Source organism: Oryza brachyantha, chromosome 2, assembly GCF_000231095.2.
Source record: "Oryza brachyantha chromosome 2, ObraRS2, whole genome shotgun sequence".
Classification (NCBI taxonomy): Eukaryota; Viridiplantae; Streptophyta; class Magnoliopsida; order Poales; family Poaceae; genus Oryza; species Oryza brachyantha.
In genome coordinates this window covers 4,005,796-4,030,694 of record NC_023164.2, presented here as the reverse complement: position 1 = coordinate 4,030,694, position 24,899 = coordinate 4,005,796, and the positions used below count along the sequence as shown (strand labels likewise).

The following is a 24,899-nucleotide window of genomic DNA, read 5'->3' as shown; positions in this document are numbered from 1 at the left end:
AAAGAAAACCCAAAATTGCCTCTAAATATACCTTTAAAATTTAAATTATAGGTTATAAAAGAGAGAAAAAAATTGTCGCGCTTAGCTAAACTTCTACGAACAAGTTATTGGGAGGCTAAAGATCCATGCAAATTACATGTGATAGGTGTTTGTTTTAATAAACTAATGAACATGTAGAAACAAAAGAGACTGATACAAGAGACTTAACAACATCTGATTTAATTTTTCCCTAGTGATAGCATTATCGTATATAATTTATATACATAGCATCGTGCTGTGAAACACCAAAATTAATTAATTATAGAGTGGCTAGTCCAATTATTCTTAATTAGCAAAAGGTGCGCATATACATATATTAACATTTGTTAGCTTGAGAGAAGTTCACCAAGCTGCACAGGTTCCGGCGCAAGTAGCTAATATATTCGTCTTAATCAATAGCATTCTCAATCGCTTACTCCCATGTTAGTGTTTAATCTCTCCTCTTAAGATTTAATATTAAGATATGCAGTGAGTGAGCAGATAGAAACTCAAAATATAAAGTTTCATTTTCCAATACAGAAGATACTCTGTTTCTTGGATGAAATATTTGCTAGAGTAGTTTTTTTCTCCTTAATACTTTATTTTAAGTACTATTTGAACCAAAAAAAACTAAGGACTATTTGGAAGGAAAAAATAACTAAGGACTACCCCTACATGCGCAAATATCTGTGTCGCAATCTCTATAGGTGCGCTAGGCACCCTGGTAGCTACACCAAATAGGATGTGAATGTGATACATCGAGCTATGGATATACGTGAAAAGAAAAACTTGGAGTAAATAACGCTTGCCAAATGGTGGTACACAGTACGTGATTGAGAAGTATGTATATATGCATAGTTGTCACCTTCATTAGTTTTATCTCTTTTGCAACATTTGCCATTGCCATACACCTGTGCCGTTGTACGTACCAGTCTACACATTTCAAAGCTGCTGTCACTGTAGCGTGGCAAGTCTGGCAACTCTACTTGTGATTTACTTGGAGCTTGAGATATTATAATCCATTATTTCCCCTTTGTCCACTAGTGTATCCACCAGTTCAGTGAGCAGGAGACATATATCACTAGCTAGAGCATACAGTATATAGTAAGGTGTTAGGGTTCACTATTTCATCATGCATAGACCTACTGGGATCAAAATTTAGGAAACTTCGAACGAATATTTGTATAAATTTTGAAAATTTTGAATATTCTCTTGATACCCACTGGTAAACATATAATTTGTGGTTTTTAGAAATTCGATCATACCCGAAAAAATAATTGCAAACCATGAGCAGGTGTTTGGCTTTTACATTTACGTCTATCACACATAGCTATAATATATATAGGATTTTTTTAAGGTATGCTCGAATAATTGTGAGTCATTTATTGCTTTGGATCCAATGGATCTGATTTTATTATACTATACCGATAGCATGTGTAGTGGAAATGTTATAAGGATAAAATTGAAGCTAAAATATATAACTCTGGGATAAATTAATGTGTCGTATATCATGTAAAATATATAAATTGATGAATATATCTTACCAAAATTTTGAATAAAATATTTAATATACTTATAAAAATACTACCTATTTGTAAGTCGATAACTTCATCTGATGCTGATAGTAATTGAATTTCAAGTTTTACCATATGTACATGTCCTGTTCATCACGTACGATAGCTACATGCATGTGGACCCAACGAGCCGGCTAATTGTGACTGTGAGCTATAGGAATCTCATCCATCAAGGGTCACCGTATGGAGAAATTTTTTTATTTTAAACATTTTTAATAAATAATTTTATTACTAAACCTCCGGAGAAAATATTTTCACCCTATAAACCTTTTGATCACGCCACCAATATTGGCGTGACGAAACGGCTTGTCACGCCATTACCATGCCGATCAGGCGGCGTGGCAGCGTTGTCTTGCCACGTCACCCACACTAGCGTGGCCAAAAGGTTCAGTAATAAAATTACTTGCTAAAAAGGTTTATTTAATAAAAAAATTCCCGTATGGACATTTTACGGTCCCCGGTTGATGTTTTGATCACTAGCTACACCATATATTGTCGCATGTAGAGCATAAATACAATAGTGGGCTTTTAATTAGCACAATAATGCATTAATGCTACCATAGAACCAAAATATATAAATAGAACTTCAAATCTACATTTTTCAGGTGATTCATGTCATGATATTTGCACATCATTTTTTCTGGAATTGCTAAGAGAACTGACGTAAACTTTTTGTTCAAAAATTTCATATATATACTACTATAATGTAACTACACTATATATTTCACGTACTCCATTGTATTTTCATAATAGCTAAAGAAACTATCAGTACTAGAGATTGAGGTGAGGGGACTTTCGATTATTAAACTATAGGATGTGCTTTGAGATTAGTGATGGCCAGGTACTTTAGATTATTCAACCACCGGATGGGCTTTGAGATTAGTGTTGGCCACGTAGGAAAAAATTTCACGCGCGAGGGATCGAAGCCATGAACTCATGATGGTAGGGTTGTTATAATCCAACGACGCTAGTCAGTGGGCCGCACATGTGTTGTGTGGATATGATAAATTATGCATAAGTTATTGTGTGCTACCTCTGTCTCAAAATAAATATATTTTTAATTATTTAGCAAGTATTAAGGTTATTATAAAGAAATACATGTGCCACTTAATAAATTTAGAATAGAAGTGGGTACGTGGAAAGGTGTATAGGGATAAAAAAAATTAATAGAAAATAATTGATGGAACAATAGTACCAAAAATATTTATATTATAGTACAAATTAAATTTAAATCTTAGGAATACTTATATATTAAAATAGATGGACTATAATGTAACTATATTAGTTACATATAATTATACCATAACTGGTATAAGCTACATTTAAAAGGTTTAGAGAGATTGTTTTTGTCGAAAGTTATATAATCCGTTCCTATAATTTCTCATATTTTTCAGTAGTAGTATATATATTTTATGAGGTTAATAGCACGGTAGCGTCAGAATAAATGTGACATCACCTGATATTCTCTGGTGCCATGGCACAAGAGACATGCACGTAACAGTGCACGCAGAGAGGAGTAGGGATAGCATAGATGAGCAAACGTGCACCAATCGATCAAACCCTAGCTAGCTAGCTCGCTACTGGATCCTATATAATCACGCGCCCGCGCGGCCTCGCCGACGACGACGCGAACACATAGCCGCCATGATACACCTGAAGCAGCCGCTGGTGCTGCTGCCGGCGAGGACGAGCGGCAATGGCGTCGTGGGCTCGCCGCTCTTCGGGGCCGCGGCGGCCTGCTGCAGCCTGCAGCGGCGAGGTGCAGGCACCGGCGGGAGGATGTCGGCGAGGTGCAGCTCCATCGAGGAGGCCGCCGGCGTGTCGGCCGTGACGGTGGACAGGACGCTGACGGTGACCGCCACGGTGACCGTGCAGCCGCCCATCGGCGTCGTGTACCTCGCCCGCGGCATCGACGACCTCGGCGACCTCTTCGGCAAGACGCTCCTCCTCGAGCTCGTCAGCTCCGAGCTCGACGCCAGTGAGAATCCATCCATCTCATCGATCCTTGCACACGCAAATTAATTAATCAACAAAACCACGTACACGTCCATGGATTCGATCTTACGCTAATTTCGCCATGGATCGCGATGAGCAGGGACGGGGAAGGAGAAGGAGACGGTGAGCGCGTTCGCGCACAAGACGCTCACGGAGGGGAAGTACACGGCGGAGTTCACGGTGCCGGCGACGTTCGGGCCGGTGGGCGCCGTGCTGGTGGAGAACGAGCACCACCGCGAGATGTTCATCAAGGAGATCCGCCTCGTCACCGGCGCCGACGACTCCTCCGCCGTCACCTTCGACTGCAACTCCTGGGTCCACTCCAAGTTCGACAACCCCGACCGCCGCGTCTTCTTCACCGTCAAGGTACCCTACCCTACCGCCGCCATGGCCGGCGCACGCACACGTCGAGCTTGACCACTGTCCGTGTCCATCGATGCAGTCGTACCTGCCGTCGCAGACGCCGAAGGGGATCGAGGCGCTGAGGAAGAAGGAGCTGGAGACGCTGCGCGGCGACGGCACCGGCGAGCGCAAGTTCATCGACCGCGTCTACGACTACGACGTCTACAACGACCTCGGCGACCCGGACTACAAGATCGAGCACCTCCGCCCCGTCCTCGGCGGCGACGACAACCCCTACCCTCGCCGCTGCCGCACCGGCCGCCCCCGCACCATCATCGGTAACCCACCACCCATCTCGATCACAGCTTGACCTAATTAACCTGACCAAGAAAGATCGATATGACGTCATGCGTAGATCCGGCGACGGAGAGGCGGCGGGGGGCGGTGTACGTGCCGCGGGACGAGCAGTTCTCGGAGGTGAAGGGGCTGACGTTCAGCGCGACGACGCTCCGGTCGGGGCTGCACGCGATGCTGCCGGCGCTGGAGCCGATGCTGGCCAACCACGAGGTGAGGTTCCCCCACTTCCCGGCCATCGACGGCCTCTACAGCGACGGCATCCCGCTGCCGTCGCAGCTCAACGCCGCCGGCGCCTCCGCCGGCGGCGTCGGCGGCGTCATCCCGCGCGTCGTCCGCCTCATCGAGGACACCACCGACCACGTCCTCCGCTTCGAGGTCCCCGACATGTTCGACAGTACGTCCCTCCTCCATTCTCACATGCATGCATGAGCTACCTTAATTAATAGCTAAAGATAAATTATTGATCTGTTCTTCGGTTAATTAACCAAAATAAATTAAAATCTTTGCTTCAAGATTTATACTGGTCCACAGACTACTTGGTTTGATTAATTCAACCTGTAATAAAATTGATTGATTGATTCATATTTTCAAGCGGTCGACCAATATATGTGCTTAATAAATTTAAGATTCGCTCCGGTTACCTCGAGGTACCGGTAACTCGAGATACCAAATCATTTTTCACCATTGGATAATCTAGCTGAGTATGCCGTATCAACTGTCAAAAACAAGGTACCAGTACCTTAAAGTATTTCTTTTTATTATTTTTTATTAAACCGAAGCAAACCTTAATAAATTTATGTATAAAATGGATTGGGTCGCAGGAGATAGGTTTTCGTGGTTCAGAGACGAGGAGTTCGCGAGGCAGGTGCTCGCCGGCGTCAACCCAATCTGCATCCAGCTCCTCACGGTAGCGCCGCCGCTCCCGGTCCCAACCACACAATTAACACTGTTCAGCCTGATCGCGCTCTCGTTCGACACGCGTCATTTTCATCCGAATAAGAAAGAATGTTCTCTCCTACTTACTGAACAGTCTTAGAAAACTACTAGATTGTGACCCTCTAAGCACACAACAAAACAGGCAATTAATTGTGAAAATGCATAGTTTGTCATTTTCTTAAAACATGTTACGCTGCTCACTTAGACATGAAATTTGACTATTAATAATAGTTATAAATAAATATTTAGTGCAGATATGAAAAGATATACTAAGTTGTTTGACCACTCATTTTATTTATCTTTAGCTATAAAATTTAGTGTAATATGTAAAAACATACTGAGTCATACAGTTAAAAGTATTTTTGATAAAAACAAGTTATAACAACAAAAACTATATTTATAAGGCCAAATGTCATGTCAAAAGTCAGCGTCAGCATAATACATTCAAAACGGAGACATGACATATTCAAAAAGGGAGGACAGAGACGGTAGTGGAGAATGGATTTTAATCCTGTAGGGGATGTTATTTTTATCTATATATAGGTAGGTAAGAGACAACAACAAATTTTGACCATTGATTTTTTTTAAAATTACTTTATATATTAAATAATATATTTTTCTCCTCCTCAATAAATAAGGAAAGCATTAATAGCCATAGTTGCTCATTCTGCATGCAAAGAATGAAAAAAAAATCTAATGTAGTACTTACTAAGCAAACGGTTGTTAGTGTGGCTGGTTCTTTGATATGACAACTTTTAAAATCTAAAGTTTGATATGACAATCAAAATAAGTTTCGTGTTTCAAAATTTGATATTTAAGTATTTAATCGCATATATATATTGTGTATGTATATTCTAGAATCAAATTTAAATCGCACAGTTTTGAGCATATACTTTAAAACTTTCATTCCATATGTACATACATATAATGCTAAAGATTTAAATTTGCCACACAAAATTTCGAATTTGAAAAATGTCTGGCGAGATCCCACGACAGCTATTTGAACTGGAATGAATTAACTACCTAATTACTTCATAGGCAGCAATCACCATCATCTTTTAGCTTTTGTTCATGATTATAAAACAAAATTTGAATTTTTCAACCTTAAATTTGAAGTTGATTTTAAGGTTTTTTCATCATAGTTTATTTTTCAATCTTTGCTTTTAGATAGCTATGAATACGTATATAAAAGTTTTATTCGCAAGTTATTTTCTATTTGCAAATATATCCTCTAGCATTTTCCTTGAAAAAGCGAAAAGATGATGTGCATCAAATCTTAGGCAGTTATAAATTATGTCTTTCTTTTCTAGAATTTATTACCCCCTCGGTTTCACAATACAAGTCTTTCTAGCATTGCTTAGATTTTTATGGATGCTAATGAATCTAGACATATATATAAATTATTTATCTATAAATGAATTTAAGCAAGACTAAAAAGATTTACAATATAAAATGTTGGTAGTACTTCATAGACGAATGCCATCTGATCATTATGATGTAAATTGGACAGTCCAAAATATGTTGGGAGTACCCATGGCGGAGAGGGGGGGACTGGCAAGGGAATGGCTCCCCCAAACTCAATTTTTTTTTAACTTCCCTGTAGTTTAGTTTCTATTTCCAAAAATCAATACAATACTTTTATAGTTATAATTCATCTACAAGTATATATATGAGTTAGTGGTAGATACAGTAAACAAGCTACTGAGATTCTTACTATTATTTTGTGTACTTATCTGATCCTAAGATTCATTTAGCTCATTCAAATTTAGGTGTGCATCTTCAAGCTTAAAAATCCTAACATTATGATTTCGGTTCATTTGCACTTTATAGTTAATAAATGAATTTTTCTCAGTATTTTCTATTAAAATATAGTCGTACCAGTATATATAACTCACGAATTAATTAGTTTAATGGCGACGCACGTGCGAGTGCAGGAGTTCCCGATAGTGAGCAAGCTGGACCCGGAGGTGTACGGGCCGCCGGAGTCGGCGCTGACGAAGGAGGTGCTGGAGGGGCAGATGGTGGAGTCGCTGACGGTGGAGGAGGCCATGGCGCAGCGGCGGCTCTTCATCCTCGACTACCACGACGTGCTCCTCCCCTACGTGCACCGCGTCCGGGAGCTGCCGGAGACGACGCTCTACGGCTCCCGCACGGTCTTCCTCCTCACCGACGCCGGCACGCTGCGGCCGCTCGCCATCGAGCTGACGCGGCCGCAGTCGCCGACGCTGCCGCAGTGGCGGCGCGCCTTCGTCCACGGCGCCGACGCCACCTCGTCGTGGCTGTGGAAGCTCGCCAAGGCGCACGTCCTCTCCCACGACACCGGCTACCACCAGCTCGTCAGCCACTGGCTGCGCACCCACTGCTGCGTCGAGCCGTACATCATCGCGGCGAACCGGCGGCTCAGCCGGATGCACCCCGTGCACCGCCTCCTCCACCCGCACTTCCGCTACACCATGGAGATCAACGCGCTGGCCAGGGAGAGCCTCATCAACGCCGACGGCATCATCGAGGAGTCCTTCTGGCCGGGGCGGTACGCCGTCGAGCTCAGCTCCGTCGCCTACGCCGCGACGTGGCGCTTCGACGCCGAGGCGCTGCCCGAGGACCTGCTGCGGCGGGGGCTTGCCGTGCGCCGCGACGACGGCGAGCTCGAGCTCACCATCAAGGACTACCCGTACGCCAACGACGGGCTGCTGGTCTGGAACGCCATCAGGCAGTGGGCGTCGGACTACATCCACTTCTATTACAAGTCCGACGAGGATGTCGCCGGCGACGAGGAGGTGCAGGAGTGGTGGGAGGAGGTGCGCACCAGGGGGCACGCCGACAAGAGGGACGAGCCGTGGTGGCCGGCCGTCGACACCCGCGACGGGCTCGTCGGCATCCTGACGACCATCATGTGGGTCACCTCCGGCCACCACGCCGCCGTCAACTTCGGGCAGTACCACTACGGCGGGTACTTCCCGAACCGGCCGACGGTGATGAGGAAGAACATGCCGGTGGAGGAGAACAAGGAGGAGGAGATGAGGAAGTTCATGGCGAGGCCCGAGCAGGCGCTGCTGGACGCCATGCCGACGCAGATGCAGGCCATCACCATCATGGCGACGCTGGACATCCTGTCGGCGCACTCCCCCGACGAGGAGTACATGGGGGAGCACGCCGAGCCGGCGTGGCTGGCGGAGCCGATGATCAAGGCGGCGTTCGAGAAGTTCGCCGGGAGGATGAAGGAGATCGAGGGCACCGTCGACGAGCGGAACAACGACCCGGAGCTCAGGAACAGGTGCGGCGCCGGCGTCGTCCCGTACGAGCTGCTCAAGCCCTTCTCCGCGCCGGGGGTCACCGGGAGAGGCATCCCAAACAGCATCTCCATCTGACTTTGCTCTGCTGCCTCTGTTCCAGATCTCTCCATCCACACCATGTACCAACACTATGCCACCAGCACCAGGAGGCATTTGCTAGTGTGTTTGAGTTGCTAGAATGCCATTAATTAGTATGAAGAGGTTGTGTTGAAATTGAGATCTGGTGGATTCAGCACGTACCTATATACGGTCCAAGAAATCGAGCAGCATTGTGTGTTCAGTAGGACCAGCACCGGGGCAGATCAGAATATCAGATGCTGTCATGTCATGCTGATAGAGTCCATTGGCCACTAGGCACCGGCTGACGAACATATCAATTTTAACTACAGCTAAGCCTTGGAACCGCCAGGATGCGTATCTTTCTAGGGTGCAGAACCACATATTAAAGTGACCAGAGAGGGGAAGATTAACCTAGTTCGAGTTCACTAGAAAGAACATTCCTACGTAAATCTAGCTAAGCATGGCTAAATTTCTATCAGAGTGCGCAAGAGAACAGGCTTTGTTTTGCTCAGTTCTCCGTGGCCAACGATGAAAAAATTCAAGTGTTGTGCAGTCAAGAGCGTCTCGGCACAGCAGCTTTGGGTTTCACATTTTCACCGATTGAAACTTGCAGGGTTTGCAGAAATCAATTCGACGCTTCACGCACTTGAGTACTCTCGAGGACAAAAATTGGGGCTTTATCTCTGGGTGATGCAGCCCCCGGTTGCACTTTGACTGACTAATTAGAGCAATCTAATAAGTTTTCGAAATGAAGAGTATAAGAACAGGAAAAAAAAAGGAAGTAGAAAGTGAGGTACCAGTAGAGGATAGCTCGAAATACGGTCTGGTTGTTTTGAAAGAGGGTTCCTGAGCATCAACCTCCAAGTGCTGTGTCGTGCTTGTCTTTTGAAGACCCGTCGACTGGACAAGCTTCAGTAGTTTGTCTGTTATGACTGTCATTGGCGGACGGAGCTCTGGTGATTTCTGCATTGAAGGAAGAAATATGAGTGATGATCTCAAAAAAAAGTGTGCCGAAATCCTTTTAATAAATTCAGCAATCACAAGGATTATACGTAGTAGTATCTACACTTTTTCCATCTATAATCCCCCCTTCAATTCCAATTTAGCTGCAGAGTCTAAGGCCACGTTCGATAGAGGATGGGATAAGATAACTTATCCAGCGTGGAAAACAGACTAATAAATTAGTACATGATTAATTAATTCTTAATTATTAAAAAACATAAAATAGATTAATATGATTTTTAAAACAACTTTCTTATAGAAAATTTTTATAAAAAATACGTCGTTCAGCAGTTCGGGAAACATGCGCGCGGAAAACGAGGGACCTAAGTTAACTAACGTGTGCCAATGAACGCGGCCTAAGCATTCTGAGTGTTTCAGTTTCCAGCTTGACTTGTATCCGCAAGGAAACCAATTCAAATCGAGTAATGTGTACCTGAAAAAGAAAATGGATAATTACCTCGAAGCAGAGTAAGATGATGTTGCCTAATGTAGAGACAGCTTTAGATGGCATAGAGGCGTGTATTTTTGGATCAGTTATTCTTTCCAAAGAATCAAAGTCATGGAGGCAAGGAGATGCCCAATCAACTAGAAACTGCTCATTCTGCCTTCTTGAACTGAAGAGGGAAAAAAACTTCATTAGAAAACCAGACTACAGATTTTGTGCAAAAAATGTGAATATATACCTGTCAAAGGCCTTTTGCCCAGTCAAAAGCACAAGCAAAATCACACCGAAACTGTAAATGTCAGCCTTGATGCTATCTGTTGCTGGGTCAGTAAGCTCAGGGGCAGCATAGCCTTTAGCACTGTTACGAACTTCTGAGTCCTGTCTTTTCAGGTGAGGAACTGTTATTGGGAGCACCGAGCACGGTTGTTCGATTGTTTCCAGTAGGGACTAGAGACACACATGTTTCAATATGACATTTGCTCTAGTCCAACAAACAATATATCGAGGTACCGATACCTCACGGTGCCAAATCGTTTCTGATCGTTGGATCTAACGATGTCCATCCTGCTCAGCTAGATCCAATGGTGAAAAATAATTTAATACCGTGAGGTACCGGTACCCCGAGATAATTTATGTTAGACTAGAGCAAATCTCTTCAAATATTCAAAGGGGGAGAGATGAGCAGCTTGCTTCGATTTTAGCATAACACTATTGATATGTAGGAGTCTATCCAGCAACCTAGCTTGGAATTTGGGTGAGGCAATTATAAGCAATCATGACATTCAGAAGTATGGATCTAAACTGGCTTATTATTAATTTATTTTTTCTTAAAAATGGTCAAGAGTTATAGCATTCAGTAAAGGGCATAAGCACCAGCCCAGTGCCTTGGACCCTTGGTCTTAGGACTTGAATCCAGGCAGGTGGGGAGGTTAAACAGCCTCACCACCACCAGGCCAACTCCATTGCCCTAAACATAGCTAACTGTATGGAACATTTTTTCTCAATGCATCCTTCTTGGTCTAGAATTCAAATTCTTATTGTTAAGTATGCGGAAAGAACTCCAAGAGATTGGCAATACACGACAACAATGTGATCCTAGAATTGTTCAGGTGAACATTAACAACATCACCATCACTACCCACTAATGATTTCATACAAAAGTAAGAACACTATCCAATATAACGTGGAAAAGTAGTAAGCCTGACCGTTCTTATGGCGCTGACAAATTGGCTTAACTTGGCTAATCCACAGTGGCTTAGGTAAGGCATGAGCTGAGCATCGAGCAAAATATTTGTTGCTTTAATATTTCCATGAGCAACTGGAGGAGAGCACCTCAAATGCATGAATCTGCATAGATGAGCATAGGCTTCAAATTTTCAGGAAAGCTTCCAGTATGTCTAAAAATTGACATCACTTCAGGCAAACAACTAACAGAAAGCCATCAAGACTATTGAGGTATGCGTAATTGCATATACCCTGAAGTACAAAACAAACCGCTAGATGATTTGGTTGGAATTTATGCCCACAAACTGTACTTACTCCAATGCATAGGCAACTCCAAGAGCAATCTTCATCCGAGCTTTCCATGACAAAGCCCTGGACCTTGTGGCTGCTGAGAACAAAATATCATCTAGAGAGCCATTTTCCGCGTATTCATATAGAAGTGCACAGTGCCCAAACTCGACACAGTAGCCCACAAGCGCAGAGATATTGGGGTGCTTCAAATTGGACATTTTCCCAAGCATGTCTGTGAGCTCATCTTGTTCTGATAATGACAGATCTACCATGTTGATCTTCTTGATAGCCAGAAGCTACATGTACAAGAAGAAATACATGTTATACATATTGAAAGACAGGTAAATAATCTGTAGAAAAGTCGGTGCCTTTAATATTTAGCAGATGATAAATTTGATAGATCACTGAACAAAATCACATCTTTGTTCTGATACTGATTTCAGAAAGTTGCATACGAGACTAGGAATTGAATTGCATCCTCCTTGTGCATTGGATTTTAAAGTTTAGCAAGAAAAGAAAACCGTTAACAATGCAAGAGCAAGAGAAGCAAGACAAACTTTCTTGCCGATAAGAAAAGGAAAATGGGCAGTTAATGAACGAAAAATAGCACTAACATAAAGTCAATACACCAGATAAAGCACAATTCAGTATAGGACTCTCAAACAAATGTAGAAATTAGACTCGAGAGCTTGTTCCAAAAGTAACAAACTAACAATAGTATTTTCCAACAGGGTACTAACAGTATGATACCTGGCCGCCAGGAAAATCACCTCTGTAAACTTGACCGGTGAAACCTTCACCAATAAAGCATTCTTTACTGAAGTTCCTGGTAGCCGCCAAGATGTCAACAGCTTGAAACTGTTTTGCAGTTAGAAAGTTTTTGGATGTCTTGGCCCAAACTCTTCTTTTCATAGCTCTTTCAGGCTTAATGACATCACTAGAGGAAGTCTCACCACCATTCGTAAGAGAATTCCAAGAGTACAGAACATCATTTGTTTTAGGAACTGTAAAATGATATATATGAATTCCAGCAATATGAAAGAATGTAAGTCTATCCAATAAATACATTAGAATACAACATGCAGGAATGGAAAACAAGTATATATATAATGATTGGATATCGTTTACAGATCCCTACACAATGATGAATATTAACTGATGAACAAGAACTGATAGAATATGTCTACTAATCAACTACAATTGCATAAATAGGTTATACTAAAACTAATAAAGTTCCAGTGCTACCTTTTTCCACATTGGCAGATGGAGACTTGACATTGTTAACGGTGCTCTTAGGACTGTGCGTGCAGCTTCTCAGAACAAACCCAACAATGAAAAGCACAATAACTGTACAAGTAACAGTAGCTACCGCGGCTGCTGTCATTCGAGAGTGTGACTTCCTATGTTGGTTACGGTTGTACATAGAAGAATGGCTTAAGGAAGGCTTCAAAGGTTCTGGTTTGTACTTCAAATTTGGCTTAACTGCTGGCGGAGGTGGGGACACAGGTGGTGGAGATGAAGATGCAGGTGGATGTGGATGTAGATGTGTATGTGGATGTGGATGTGGATGTCGATGAGGAGTTGGTGGTGAATGAGCACTCCCAGTAAATGAGGGAGATGCATGTTTGAATCCTGGTTGAAACTGGTTTCCATCAATCCTGGAATGTAAGATTAGTCATTTATTTCAACTGGATATGAAGTCAAGGCAACATAACCACTGAAGGAAAAGTGGGTTATCAGGCAGAATCCAATACCTCAACTCAGGAATGGACTCAAAAGTTCCAGGCACATAACCACTGAAGCTATTATTTTCAATGTTGCTGCAACCAGTTGATAATGTCAGTTTTAAGAGATGAGAATGGAAAATATAAGGAAGGATAAAATCCATTTGAAATTTCTTACAGGGCTGATAAAGGAAGATCTGCCAACAAAATAACCGATCCTGTGAACTCATTATGCTGTAAGTATCTGTAAAACCAAAGCAAAAGAAACCATTTATCAACATTGCAGCATCTTTGTGCATGAAAGCGTTAAGGCACATCATTCTTACAAGTGATGTAGGTTCTTCAACGAGCTAAATGATGTTGGCAGGTCCCCACTGAAAGAGTTGAATGATAAATCCCTGCAATCGAAGGGGAACAAACATGAGGTATTGAGGTACAGTGAATGAAAGATCAAATTACTGTAAGATATATAACTAAATTAGCATGGCGAATTATATTAGAATTGCAAGTAGGTCCAAAGGAACTATTTGTGCCCATATTAACAGGCTAAATGAGCTTGAAGATTATTTTTAAGAACCCATAGAGGACATAGATGCAAAAATAGAAACAAACAGACTGTAAAAACTTATTATATCAAATGATCCATGAGGCTTATGTGAATGCAATAAAACATGCATTTTTTACAGTGGCTAAGAAATGCAGTTATGTAGAATAGCGGAGGGAGAAAATCTAGGAAACATAAATATATGTATTATGCATGTCTGAAGCTTCTCTTGTACATGTAAGTATTAAATGATGTTTCGGATGAAAGAATTGGCATGTTGTAGTGGGCTAAAGTACAACAAATAATTCATTTACTCAAGAGATAAAGAAATTAAATTCTCGGAGCTGTACATTGTTCCTAAGCTTTCTATGTTGACAAAAACATCACCAATTATTCCAGAGAGCTTATTGTGGCTGAGGTTCCTGCAGCAAATATTACAGGGCAGTTATTTGATTCTGGAACCAGAGTTCATTATAAGAAGTGCTCCAATTGAGAAAAATGTACTCACAGATATTTCAGGGAGTGCAACCATGGCAATGACGCTGGTATGCTCCCCTCAAGCCTGTTGGCTGCGAAATTTCTACAGGAGAACAACATATCGTGATTACGATCACAGTTCATATTTGGTATTTAACCCAGCTAAAAGGGGGGATAACCATAGGACAAAGAGAATGTACAGGTATTCCACACTTGGGGGCAAATTGTGCGGGATTTCACCAGAGATATTATTGAAGCTCACATCCCTACAGTCGTCATGTTTCAGCAAAGCAAAGGAATTAAAAACTGAAAAAAGAACTGCAGAATCATGAGATACTTACAGATATCACAATATTTGTAGTAAAAAGCTCACAGTGCTTTCAAAGAGTAAAACTTGAGCATCTCCGGGCCAAGCCAGCCGCCAACCCCTAGCCCACTAATATTTCTACATATGAGTAAAAGAACAGCAAAATATTCATCAACTCAGTTAACCATCCCTACAAAGTCACAGGATAAATTGATCACTAGGTTAAGATTAACAGGAGAATTACAAAGCGACAATGGACGAATCCCTGCAAAGGACTCCGTGCCATGGTCCTTGTTCGCCGCCACAGGGGTCACCACCCCCAAATGTCCACCCAGAAAGCTGCCATGGAGAATCCAAGTTTCGATATAATTCCCAAAGCCCTAAAGCTGTAGAACAACCAAGCACAACAGAAAATTAAATACAAGGCTGAGAAGTCGATCATACACAAACATGAAAACGGCATGATACGAAGGCATTAAGCAAAGGCAACTTCGACACGGGCACACAATCACATTGATCGATGTGGCCAAGACCAGAAGTAACACGAATACTAACACCAAGTGTGAGCACGCTTAGATAATCATCGCGCGACCATGCCAACAACTACGCGCACTGGCACAAGCTCGCGCTCGCCAACCACAATACGCGTGCACCCTGGAGCGTGCGCGCAATGGCTGCGCTGTCACACCAGCACAGAGCCACGGACCAGACCTCGCGCGCGCGCGCGAGCTCAGAGCAGAGGCCTCAAATGGCAACTGCTCTGCTCGATCGCCGCAACGCAGAGTAGGGGTTGAGAAAACTCACCATCGGAGGGGTCGGTGAAGCCTGACACGGAGGCGAACGCGGCGCACATCACCGCCGCGGCGAGGAGGCGAGGACGCGCCGCCATTCCGCGGGAACCCTCCCAAATCCAGCGCCCGATCGCCGCGAAATCCAGGCCGGATCGAGCTAAACCCGCGCACGCGCAACCGGAGAGGAAAACACCAACCAGAACGTTCTCGAACCTTCCGAAAACCCGCCGCTGCTGCTCCCGACGCCGCCGCTCGAAATCAATGCTCGATCCCCACCCCCCAAATCCGCGAGACCAGCCGGTTCGCGATCGGGCCAAGCAATCCGCCCGACAATTGGAGAAACCCACCGGTAGGGGAAGATCGAATCTCCCCCACGAAGCGGCCGGAGAAGCAACGGGGAATCGCGAGGAGGGGGCAGAGGAGGGTTTAGGGTTTTTCAAATGTTCCGGAGGCTTCTCGCTTTAGGAGGGAAGAAGCAAGGAGGCCACCCGTCACGTGCCGGGCGTGTGAGATGCCGTTGCTTGCCTACTGCTACTGGGGCGGGAAATGGCCCGGCATGGCGAATTCTGCCGTTAAGGAACGTTAACGGTGACGGTTGGGGCAATTATTATTCATCGTCCGTTTACCATCTATTCTAGGTACCAAGTGTCAGACATCCACCACCACCCCAAACATCATTAGGATTGTCGCCGTGAATTGGAGGTCCGTGAGCAAAATACAAACAAAGACCTTAAAAAATAAATAAAGCTGAGATATACAGCGGCACGGCAGCTTCGACGGACGTCAAAAGAATCACTAGACGTGGTGTTTCATTGTCATCGGCGATATGAGCTGAATCTTATAAATATATGCCCTTATCATTTTTTTTCCTGAAAAGACCAACATATTTACAAATAAAAAATATTTTTTGAATGAAATTTTTATATATGTTTCTTAACCATCTGAAAATAAAAGCTAAAAAATAAACTACGTTGAAAAACCCTAAACATTTATATACATATTCTTAATGTTAAAATTTTGAATGTTGTCTTATAAGTATAAACAAAAGCGAATAAATAAGATTGACTAAGTTTTCATGGACTTTAAGTACTCTCCAGTTTTTTGGGGCCTTGGACGACCTGAACATCATACGCTCTTTTGCATGCTCCCGTATGCATGCATGCGCTTGCTACATGACAATAACATATTAAAGTCCTCAACGATATGTATTTAAATACAAAGATAGTATAAATACATGAAACACTTTTCTAGACTTCCCTGCACGATACGATTGTATTGGTCCGTTTCAAATACCCCATGTTGGCATCCACCAACCCAATTGAGGTTAAGTGTAAGCTCCCATTTGCCATCACTACTTCAATGCCCCAGCAGATTTAGCAACTTATTATGCCATTAAAACGTACCCAAAAAAGAGTAAAGATGGGATAAAATCAGTAGAGCAAAACAGCATTCCATTTCATTGCAGTAAAAAAAAAAGGAAAGAAACAGAAATAATAGTCACGGCGGTAGCGAAAACCTCCCCGGAAGCTTCCTCCCCCTTCCCAAGATCTCTCGCCCTATAAAGTCTTCCTCCGATCGATCGCCATGGCTGCTGTGCTGCTTCCCACGCTCACCGCCTCCCCGCTCGCCGGCGCTGTTGCTGCGGCGCACCTCACCTCACGCCTCCGCCCTCCCCGCCGCGCCACCCACCGGCCTTAATTCGCGGCGGCGGCGGCGGCGGCGGGGCGGCGATCGCTCGCTGCTCCCCCGTTCCTACGCGCTGGTATCATCGCGCCTCCGCGCCGTGCCCGCGCGCTCCGGTCGGCCGGCCGGCCGGCGCCATCGATCGAGGGAGGCCTCTCGCTACGCCCGCTCGCCGGCGGCGGCGCGGGGCTGAGATACGGTTTGGTAAGCGCAGGATCCGACGCGGCCGCTCGTTTGGTTTCGGTTCTGTCGTGCGGGTCTCGGGGTCGCGTACCATTACAAGTGTACCACTTTTGGAGTACGATACGATGGCTAACCTCCCTCCGATTCGTGTGCGCATGCACTGTGCCTGCGACGTGCTCTCCGTCTCGTCCGTCCGTTCAGTGTCGTACAAAAATCGTCGTATGTGTATAGCCTTTTTGTTGGAGTTTAAAGTAGGAGTTACAGTGGGCGCTTGAGTACTGGCTAGTGGGGGCTACCCAGTTCAAGACACGAAAATTTAGCATGGTCTAGGCACAACACGACCCGATGGTCACTTTTTTCTAAAGCCCCAGTAGAGTGACTTTGTATTAAGAAAAAGAGAATAACTACAAGTTACAGAGCGATGTCTCGCAAGATCCAGCAAAATCAAAGGGGTTGAGAGAACTAGTCTCAGCACATCTGTGCTCGAATTTTGTTTTATTTTGCATGCGTATTTTCCCCTGCCTAACCTAAGAATGCTTGACAGGTGTCGAGCTCCGCCAACACACCAGAGACCAATTTCTTCTGTTATATGATTGATCGAGTCATTTATTGATTTCTCCATCCTTTGGAACATTCTGTTATTTCTTTCTTTCCAGATTTCCCAAGCAACCAACATTATCAATGATTTGACACTATGCTTGTTCTCTTTGGTTGTTGCCTTTATTGTTGAGGCCCACCAGTCTTGCAATGACTAGCGGTCATGTGCATCATTTACACGGAGGTTTAGGCTTGGTACTCTACTTTTGAGATCCCTCCAGATCCGTTTGGTTACTAGGCAGTCTTTGAAGAGATGTTGTGTTGTTTCTAAGTTCCGTAAACACAGATGGTAGAAGTATTTATTTTGCCATTGTCGTTGTTGTAGGCGATCTGCTGTCTAGATGCAGTTTTGTAGCAGTAGCCAAGCGAAGAACTTGCGTTTTGCTGGTGACCATGTGTGGGCCTCTCCCTCAACATAGCATGTCGGCCTGACCACATATGAATACAATGGGTTGGGTATCTTTAGGCCAGCACAGGTCTAATTAGGTCATATCATGACTACATAACACGAAGACGGTTGGATCGTGCCGGCTTGACAGTCATTGGGCCATGCCCTTGTCATGACTAGGCAGGGACATGCCAAACGGCTCATTTGGTCATCTATAGTAGGAGTACCAATGGTAATTGCTACCTCCGTTTTATATTACAAGACTTTTTAGTTGTCTAAATTCATCAATTGATGAATGTATATAATTTATATATATGTCTAGATTTATTAACATCCATATGAATCTAGGTAAGGCTACAAAGTCTTACATTATAAAACGGAGGGAGTAGTAGTTTTGTAATAAATCTGATTTTGTTTAATGCGAGTAGCAGCTTATAAGTCAAGTACATGTTACACAAACAAAATAAATATTTTTTTGGAAGAATTTTATGATCAAAGCAAAATCTTTTTAGCGTACAAATTTAAGGCGGGAGAAAGCTTAGCATAGTTTAGTTGGTGTAGTGTGAGGACGTTCACCCAACCAAAAACCAACCTGGCTTTCGGATCCTGAACCCAAAATTGTGTTTCTTGTGGTTCCTTCTTATTAACACAAAAATAGCCGGTTCCCTTTTAGAAATATAAAATAATGAGAAGACTAATTCTATATCTAAGTTCTAAATTCAGATTTACCTGTTGCTTAATTGCTAACCTTTGACGTCATTAATTTTAGAAATTTCATGGTTATTATTGATTAACATATGTACCAATCCTTTATCAAATGAAAGTTATTCCGTCCAAAGTTGGCATGTTTTTCATAGAACTTATAGAGAAATATATCGTGTTGGAGCTGAATTAACATTCAGTGTGTGATGTCAATTGAAGTGTGGACTGATCTTTTTTTTGGGATATGCTATATACAACTAGTAACATATTCATACATTACAACGGATATGGGTGCATGGACTGCATAGGCTCACACACATAGGTTGCGTTCGTTATGAAGGTGGATAAGGTAACTTATCCGGTGTGGAAAACGTAGTAATAGATTAGTACATGATTAATTAATTATTAATTATTAAAAAAATATGAAATAGACTAATATGACTTTTTAAAACAACTTTCCTATAGAAAATTTTTTAAAAAATACACCGTTCAGCAGTTCGTGAAACATGCGCACGGAAAACGAGGGAGATAAGATAACTTATCTTACCTACCGAACGGGGCCATAATGGAATGTGTTAGGGCTGTGGATATAGTGGTGTCCAGCCAATTTTTTTTTACCTATCATGCTTATATAATACTCTCTTCGTTTTATATTATAAAACTTTTTTATTTAACTAGATTTATTTATGTATCAATGTATATATTTTATATGAGGCCGACTCCAGTGCATATTACTTATAGTATAATTTAATTCAGACCGCTGATCTAATTTTGTTGGACGGTTGTGATTAAATTATACTACCAACAATTTTAGGTGTAGTAGAATTCTGAGAGGGTAATATCGTCTTTTTTACTAGGATATTAAGTGGGTCTTGCTGGGCTTTTTTTTATTCGTGCATAATGTGATAAAAAATAATAAATACAAATCTAATATTAATCAAAGTACAAAAATGTTTTTTAAAATCAATGGACGAGATTAGTTCTACTGGCAGTATTATATTACAAGTAATGCACCGAAGCGTTCCTCATTTTATATATGTGTATAGATTTATTAGCACACAAAGCAAGATCAAAAAGTTTTGTAATGTGGAACAGAGAAAAATAGTAGAGATGTTGGTGCTCTTCACAAAATAATGATAGGCTCGTTTGCTATGTGATGCACGGTTACTTGGAAGGGAGTAGCTGACCATGTGTTGCCTGTTCTTATTCCAGGATTTATTGCTCAGAGACCTCCTACTTGTTCAGATCACTGAAGTTGGACAATCTGCAAAGCAGAACGAGCAATGATTCAACAGGTACTTCGTTTATATTCTTCAGTTCAAAACATACAGTTCATATCAGCTGTCCATACCATTCACAACAGATTCACCATTTTATAGCCTGCCTATATTGGCTGGGCACTTTCAAATTACAGACTGTTGAGCCAGTAAGCAAGTCAATTAAAATTAAGTAGAACTATTTATTTCACCTGTTCGCCTACATACGAAATGTCAAACGTCGATATTTATACTGCTTTAAAGGAATGTAATAGTGGTGCCGTTACCCCCATAAACTCCCTTTGTAAAATTTGTAGATTATCCCTTAAATTTCTTAATATAAAGAAACAATCGAATATAAACAAATAGCGACATATTTCCTATTGATAAAAGATATGCAAAACATTGCATGGTAAATATATTTTTAGCTAGTTTACATAATATTTTTTCCTTTCTATAGCAAAAAGCATGGTCATTCGGCTAGTTGTTTTTAATTTTGCTACCTGAATAACCATCCATGTTACTCTAACTCTCTTTGTTTCCTTTTCCAGTATCACCTCTGCTTGTTCATTCTACTTGTCTGCTTCATCACTATCCCTGCTTTGGCAGAATCCGATATTGAGAATTTATTTGCTCTGAGGAAATCACTAGCCGAAGGAAAAGGCTTCCTGCGCAACTGGTTTGAGTCAGAAGCTCACCCATGCAATTGGTCAGGTATATCATGCATGGGGCTTGCGGTTGTGGCCATAGACCTATCATCAACACCACTATATGTCAATTTTCCATCACAGATCATGGCATTCCGGGCACTTGTTCGGCTCAATGTCAGCAGCTGTGGATTTTCCGGCGAGCTTCCAGAATCCATGGCGAATTTGCAGCATCTCCAGTACCTAGATTTGAGCAATAACCAGCTTGCTGGTCCTTTACCTGTCTCATTATTTGACTTGAAGATGATGAAAGTTATGGTGCTTGACAACAACTTGTTTTCTGGACAACTGAGCCCTGCCATTGCTCACCTTCAGCAGCTTACTGTGCTATCCATGTCCATGAATTCCTTCTCTGGAGGCCTCCCTCCAGAGCTAGGCAGTCTGCAGAGCTTGGAGCACCTCTACCTTCACACAAATGAATTCAGTGGATCAATACCAGCATCTTTCGGGAACCTATCTCGGCTCTTGTACCTTGATGTACGAAATAACAATCTCACTGGGTCAATATTGCCAGGAATAAGAGCACTGATCAACCTTGTGAAGCTCGATTTATCGTCAAATAGTTTGACGGGGCCTATCCCCAAGGAGCTTTACCAACTGAAAAATCTGCAGAGTTTAATTCTCTCGGACAATGAGTTAACTGGAAGCATCTCAGAAGAGATTGGTAACCTGAAGCAGCTTGAAGTACTTAACCTCCTGAAATGCAAGCTCAGTGGCACCATCCCTTTGTCGATTGGCAATCTTGAAAACTTGAAGGAGCTATATATATCGTTCAACAACTTCATTGGTGAGCTTCCAGCATCTGTCGGTGAGCTACACAGTCTGACGCAGCTGATGACAAAGAGTGCAGGGCTCACTGGGAGCATACCGAAGGAGCTTGGCAATTGCAAGAAGCTTACTACCCTAGTTCTGTCCAGCAATAACTTCACTGGCACTATACCTGAAGAACTTGCAGATTTAGCTGCCATTATCTTGTTTGATGTGGAAGGAAACAAACTCTCAGGCCACATTCCAGATTGGATTCAGAACTGGAGTAATGTTTCATCTATGTCACTTGCGCAGAACATGTTCTATGGACCTCTACCACATATGCCATTGCATCTGGTTAGTTTGTCTGCAGAATCCAACCAGCTGTCAGGCTCTATCCCTGCCAAGATATGTCAAGGAACCTCTCTGCAAGTACTTAGATTGAATGACAACAATCTGACGGGGAGTATCGGTGAGACATTTAAGGGATGTAAGAATCTTACTGAGCTAAGCTTGCTAGGTAACCATCTCCAGGGAGAGATACCAGAATACTTAGCTTTGCTACCACTAGTGTCACTTGATTTGTCCCATAACAATTTCACAGGGATGATTCCTGACAAGTTGTGTGAATCATCAACCATGTTGGACATCTCTCTCAGTGATAACCAGCTTACTGGCATGATTCCTGATAGCATTGGTAAGTTATTGAGCTTGCGGTTGTTGAGCATAGACAGAAACTACTTGCAAGGACCTCTCCCTCGGTCGATTGGCGCTCTAAGGAATCTGACAGCACTGTCTCTCAGTGGCAACATGCTATCTGGGGACATTCCACTAGAACTCTTCAACTGCAGAAACCTTGTCATGTTGGACTTGAGCTCGAACAATCTGACAGGGCACATCCCCAAGGCCATATCTCACCTGACAAAGCTCAACACCTTGGTTCTGTCTCAGAACCGGCTATCAGGCGCTATCCCTTCTGAGCTATGTGTGGCTTTCTCGCGCGAGTCCCACTCTGATCTGGAGTACGTCCAACACGTTGGTTTGATTGATTTATCGCGAAACAGATTGACCGGCCATATCCCGAGAGGGATCAACAACTGTTCTATACTGGTAGAGCTACACCTGCAAGGCAACATGTTAAGTGGCACTATACCTGTGGAACTGGGTGAGCTGAGAAACATTACAACCATCAATCTCTCTTCCAATGCATTGGTTGGACCTGTCCTTCCCTGGACTGCACCATTTGCAAGCCTCCAAGGCCTTTTTATGTCTGGCAACAGACTCAATGGCTCCATTCCTGCTGGCATAGGTAGCATTCTTCCCCAGATCACAATGCTGGACTTGTCAGGTAACGCCCTTACTGGCAATCTGCCATTGGATCTACTCTGCAAGAAGAGCCTAAACCACCTGGATGTCAGCCACAACAACATCACTGGACAAATCCCATTTTCCTGTCACGATGGCAAAGAGTCCCCAATCCCACTGGTCTTCTTGAATGCAAGCAGTAACTGTTTATCTGGGAGCCTGGATGAGTCTATCTCCAACTTCACAAAGCTGACCTATCTTGATCTCCACAACAACAGCCTCACTGGAAGATTGCCTTCAGCACTAGCAGGGATCAGTTCTTTGTACTATCTTGATTTCTCAAGCAATGATTTCAGTGGTGACATCCCTTGTGGCATCTGCAATATGTTTGGACTCTCCTTCGCAAACTTCTCCGGTAATCGCAACGATGATTTCAGATTGGCAGATTGTGATGCTGAAGGCGGTGTTTGCGCAGCTAACCGCGTCGACCGAAAGATGCCGGATCATCCATATCATGTATCAGAAGCTGCCATTTGTTGCATTGCAATTGCCACTGCCATTGTCATTGTGGTGGTGGTGCTTCTGGTGGTTTATCTGAGACGGAGGAAGATGTTGAGAAGAAGGCTACTGGTTCTTGTCTCTGGTGGTGAGAATGCCATGGCTGACGATGATGAGATAACCTTGAGTGACAAGCTGTTGGGGAAGAAGAAGCATGAGCCACTGAGCATCAACCTCGCGACGTTCGAGCACGCGCCGATGAGGGTCGCCGTGGATGAGATCATGAGAGCCACCAGGGATTTCAACGGCTTGCACGTCGTCGGCGACGGCGGCTTCGGCACCGTGTACAGGGCTGAACTCCCCGGAGGCCGTAGGGTCGCCGTCAAGAGGCTTCACGGTGGCCGCCGGTTCCAGGGCGGCGAACGCGAGTTCCGCGCCGAGATGGAGACCATCGGCAAGGTGAAGCACCCCAACCTCGTCTCCCTCCTCGGCTACTGCGCCTCCGGCGACGAGCGGTTCCTCGTCTACGAGTACATGGAGCACGGCAGCCTGGAGGGCCGGCTGCGCGGCTCGGCCGCCGACGCGCTCGGGTGGCCGGAGCGCCTCCGGATCTGCGGCGGCGCCGCCCGCGGGCTCGCGTTCCTCCACCACGGCTTCGTGCCGCACGTCATCCACCGCGACGTCAAGTCGAGCAACATCCTGCTCGGCGAGGGCCTCGAGCCGCGGGTCTCCGACTTCGGGCTCGCGCGGATCATCAGCGCGTGCGAGACCCACGTCAGCACCGACCTCGCCGGCACTCTCGGGTACATCCCGCCGGAGTACGCGCTGTCGATGCGGTGCACCGCGAGGGGCGACGTGTACAGCTTCGGCGTCGTCATGCTCGAGCTGCTCACGGGGCGGCCGCCGACGTCGCCGTCGTCGGAAGAGCCCGGCGGCGACGGGAGCCTCGTCGGGTGGGTGCGGTGGATGGCCGCGCGGGGCCGTGACGGCGAGGTGTTCGACCGGTGCCTGCCGGTGTCCGGCGCGCAGCGGGAGCAGATGGCGCGGGTGCTCGACGTCGCGCGCGACTGCACCGCCGACGAGCCGTGGAGGAGGCCGACCATGGCGGACGTGGCCAGGAGGGTCGAGGCGATCCAGGCGATGGAGTGCGGGCCTCTGGTGGTGGCAGTGTCCGTTGGTCCAGCTCCGTGCGAATTGTGATGCCACTGATGCGGCGGTCGCCGGCGATGCCATGATCTTGCTTCAACTGTGTGCGAATTTTTTTCGAAAGACTTTCTATAAAAGAAATTTCTTAGAATACATTTTTAACCTTGCTAATGTTTAAATAAGTGAGAATTTAGAGTATTTACCATTAAATTTGTTTGCCTTAACTTTTTTCGCATGTCCACTGTAATGTCATTAGGACGAGCAATTTTACGGTCTATCAAAAAATACCTCGAGATATCGATACCTC

At 44.1% G+C, this 24,899-nt stretch overlaps 2 protein-coding genes and 1 pseudogene across 2 annotated transcripts; 2 read left to right on the top strand and 1 right to left on the bottom strand.

Moving 5' to 3' along the window:
* The first annotated feature begins 3,236 nt into the window (after positions 1–3,236).
* LOC102716936 (lipoxygenase 2.3, chloroplastic-like) lies at positions 3,237–8,754 on the top strand. The gene is made up of 6 exons (XM_006648353.3): positions 3,237–3,570; positions 3,688–3,953; positions 4,030–4,267; positions 4,345–4,680; positions 5,108–5,193; positions 7,157–8,754. The coding sequence occupies exons 1-6, from the start codon at positions 3,237–3,239 to the stop codon at positions 8,588–8,590; spliced, it is 2,694 nt and encodes an 897-aa protein (XP_006648416.1). The 3' UTR covers positions 8,591–8,754.
* Positions 8,755–9,293: 539 nt separating this feature from the next.
* Positions 9,294–15,478, bottom strand: LOC102716657 (annotated as a pseudogene).
* A 5,673-nt stretch (positions 15,479–21,151) lies between these two features.
* LOC102716380 (leucine-rich repeat receptor protein kinase MSL1-like) lies at positions 21,152–24,837 on the top strand. Its single transcript, XM_040521232.1, has 4 exons — positions 21,152–21,776; positions 21,843–22,647; positions 22,708–23,431; positions 23,657–24,837. The coding sequence occupies exons 1-4, from the start codon at positions 21,152–21,154 to the stop codon at positions 24,644–24,646; spliced, it is 3,144 nt and encodes a 1,047-aa protein (XP_040377166.1). The 3' UTR covers positions 24,647–24,837.
* Positions 24,838–24,899: the final 62 nt, after the last annotated feature.

Excerpts from the sequence above, each read along its gene's own strand:
- LOC102716380 (XM_040521232.1), top strand. The coding sequence starts at position 21,152 with ATGGTGCTTGACAACAACTTGTTTTCTGGACAACTGAGCCCTGCCATT. Across the intron at positions 21,777-21,842 it reads GAGCATACCGAAGGAGCTTG|AACTTGCAGATTTAGCTGCC; the intron begins GCAATTGCAAGA and ends CTATACCTGAAG. Across the intron at positions 23,432-23,656 it reads GTGTTTGCGCAGCTAACCGC|AAGCATGAGCCACTGAGCAT; the intron begins GTCGACCGAAAG and ends TTGGGGAAGAAG.
- LOC102716936 (XM_006648353.3), top strand. The coding sequence starts at position 3,237 with ATGATACACCTGAAGCAGCCGCTGGTGCTGCTGCCGGCGAGGACGAGC. Across the intron at positions 3,571-3,687 it reads CAGCTCCGAGCTCGACGCCA|GGACGGGGAAGGAGAAGGAG; the intron begins GTGAGAATCCAT and ends CGCGATGAGCAG. Across the intron at positions 4,681-5,107 it reads GGTCCCCGACATGTTCGACA|GAGATAGGTTTTCGTGGTTC; the intron begins GTACGTCCCTCC and ends ATTGGGTCGCAG.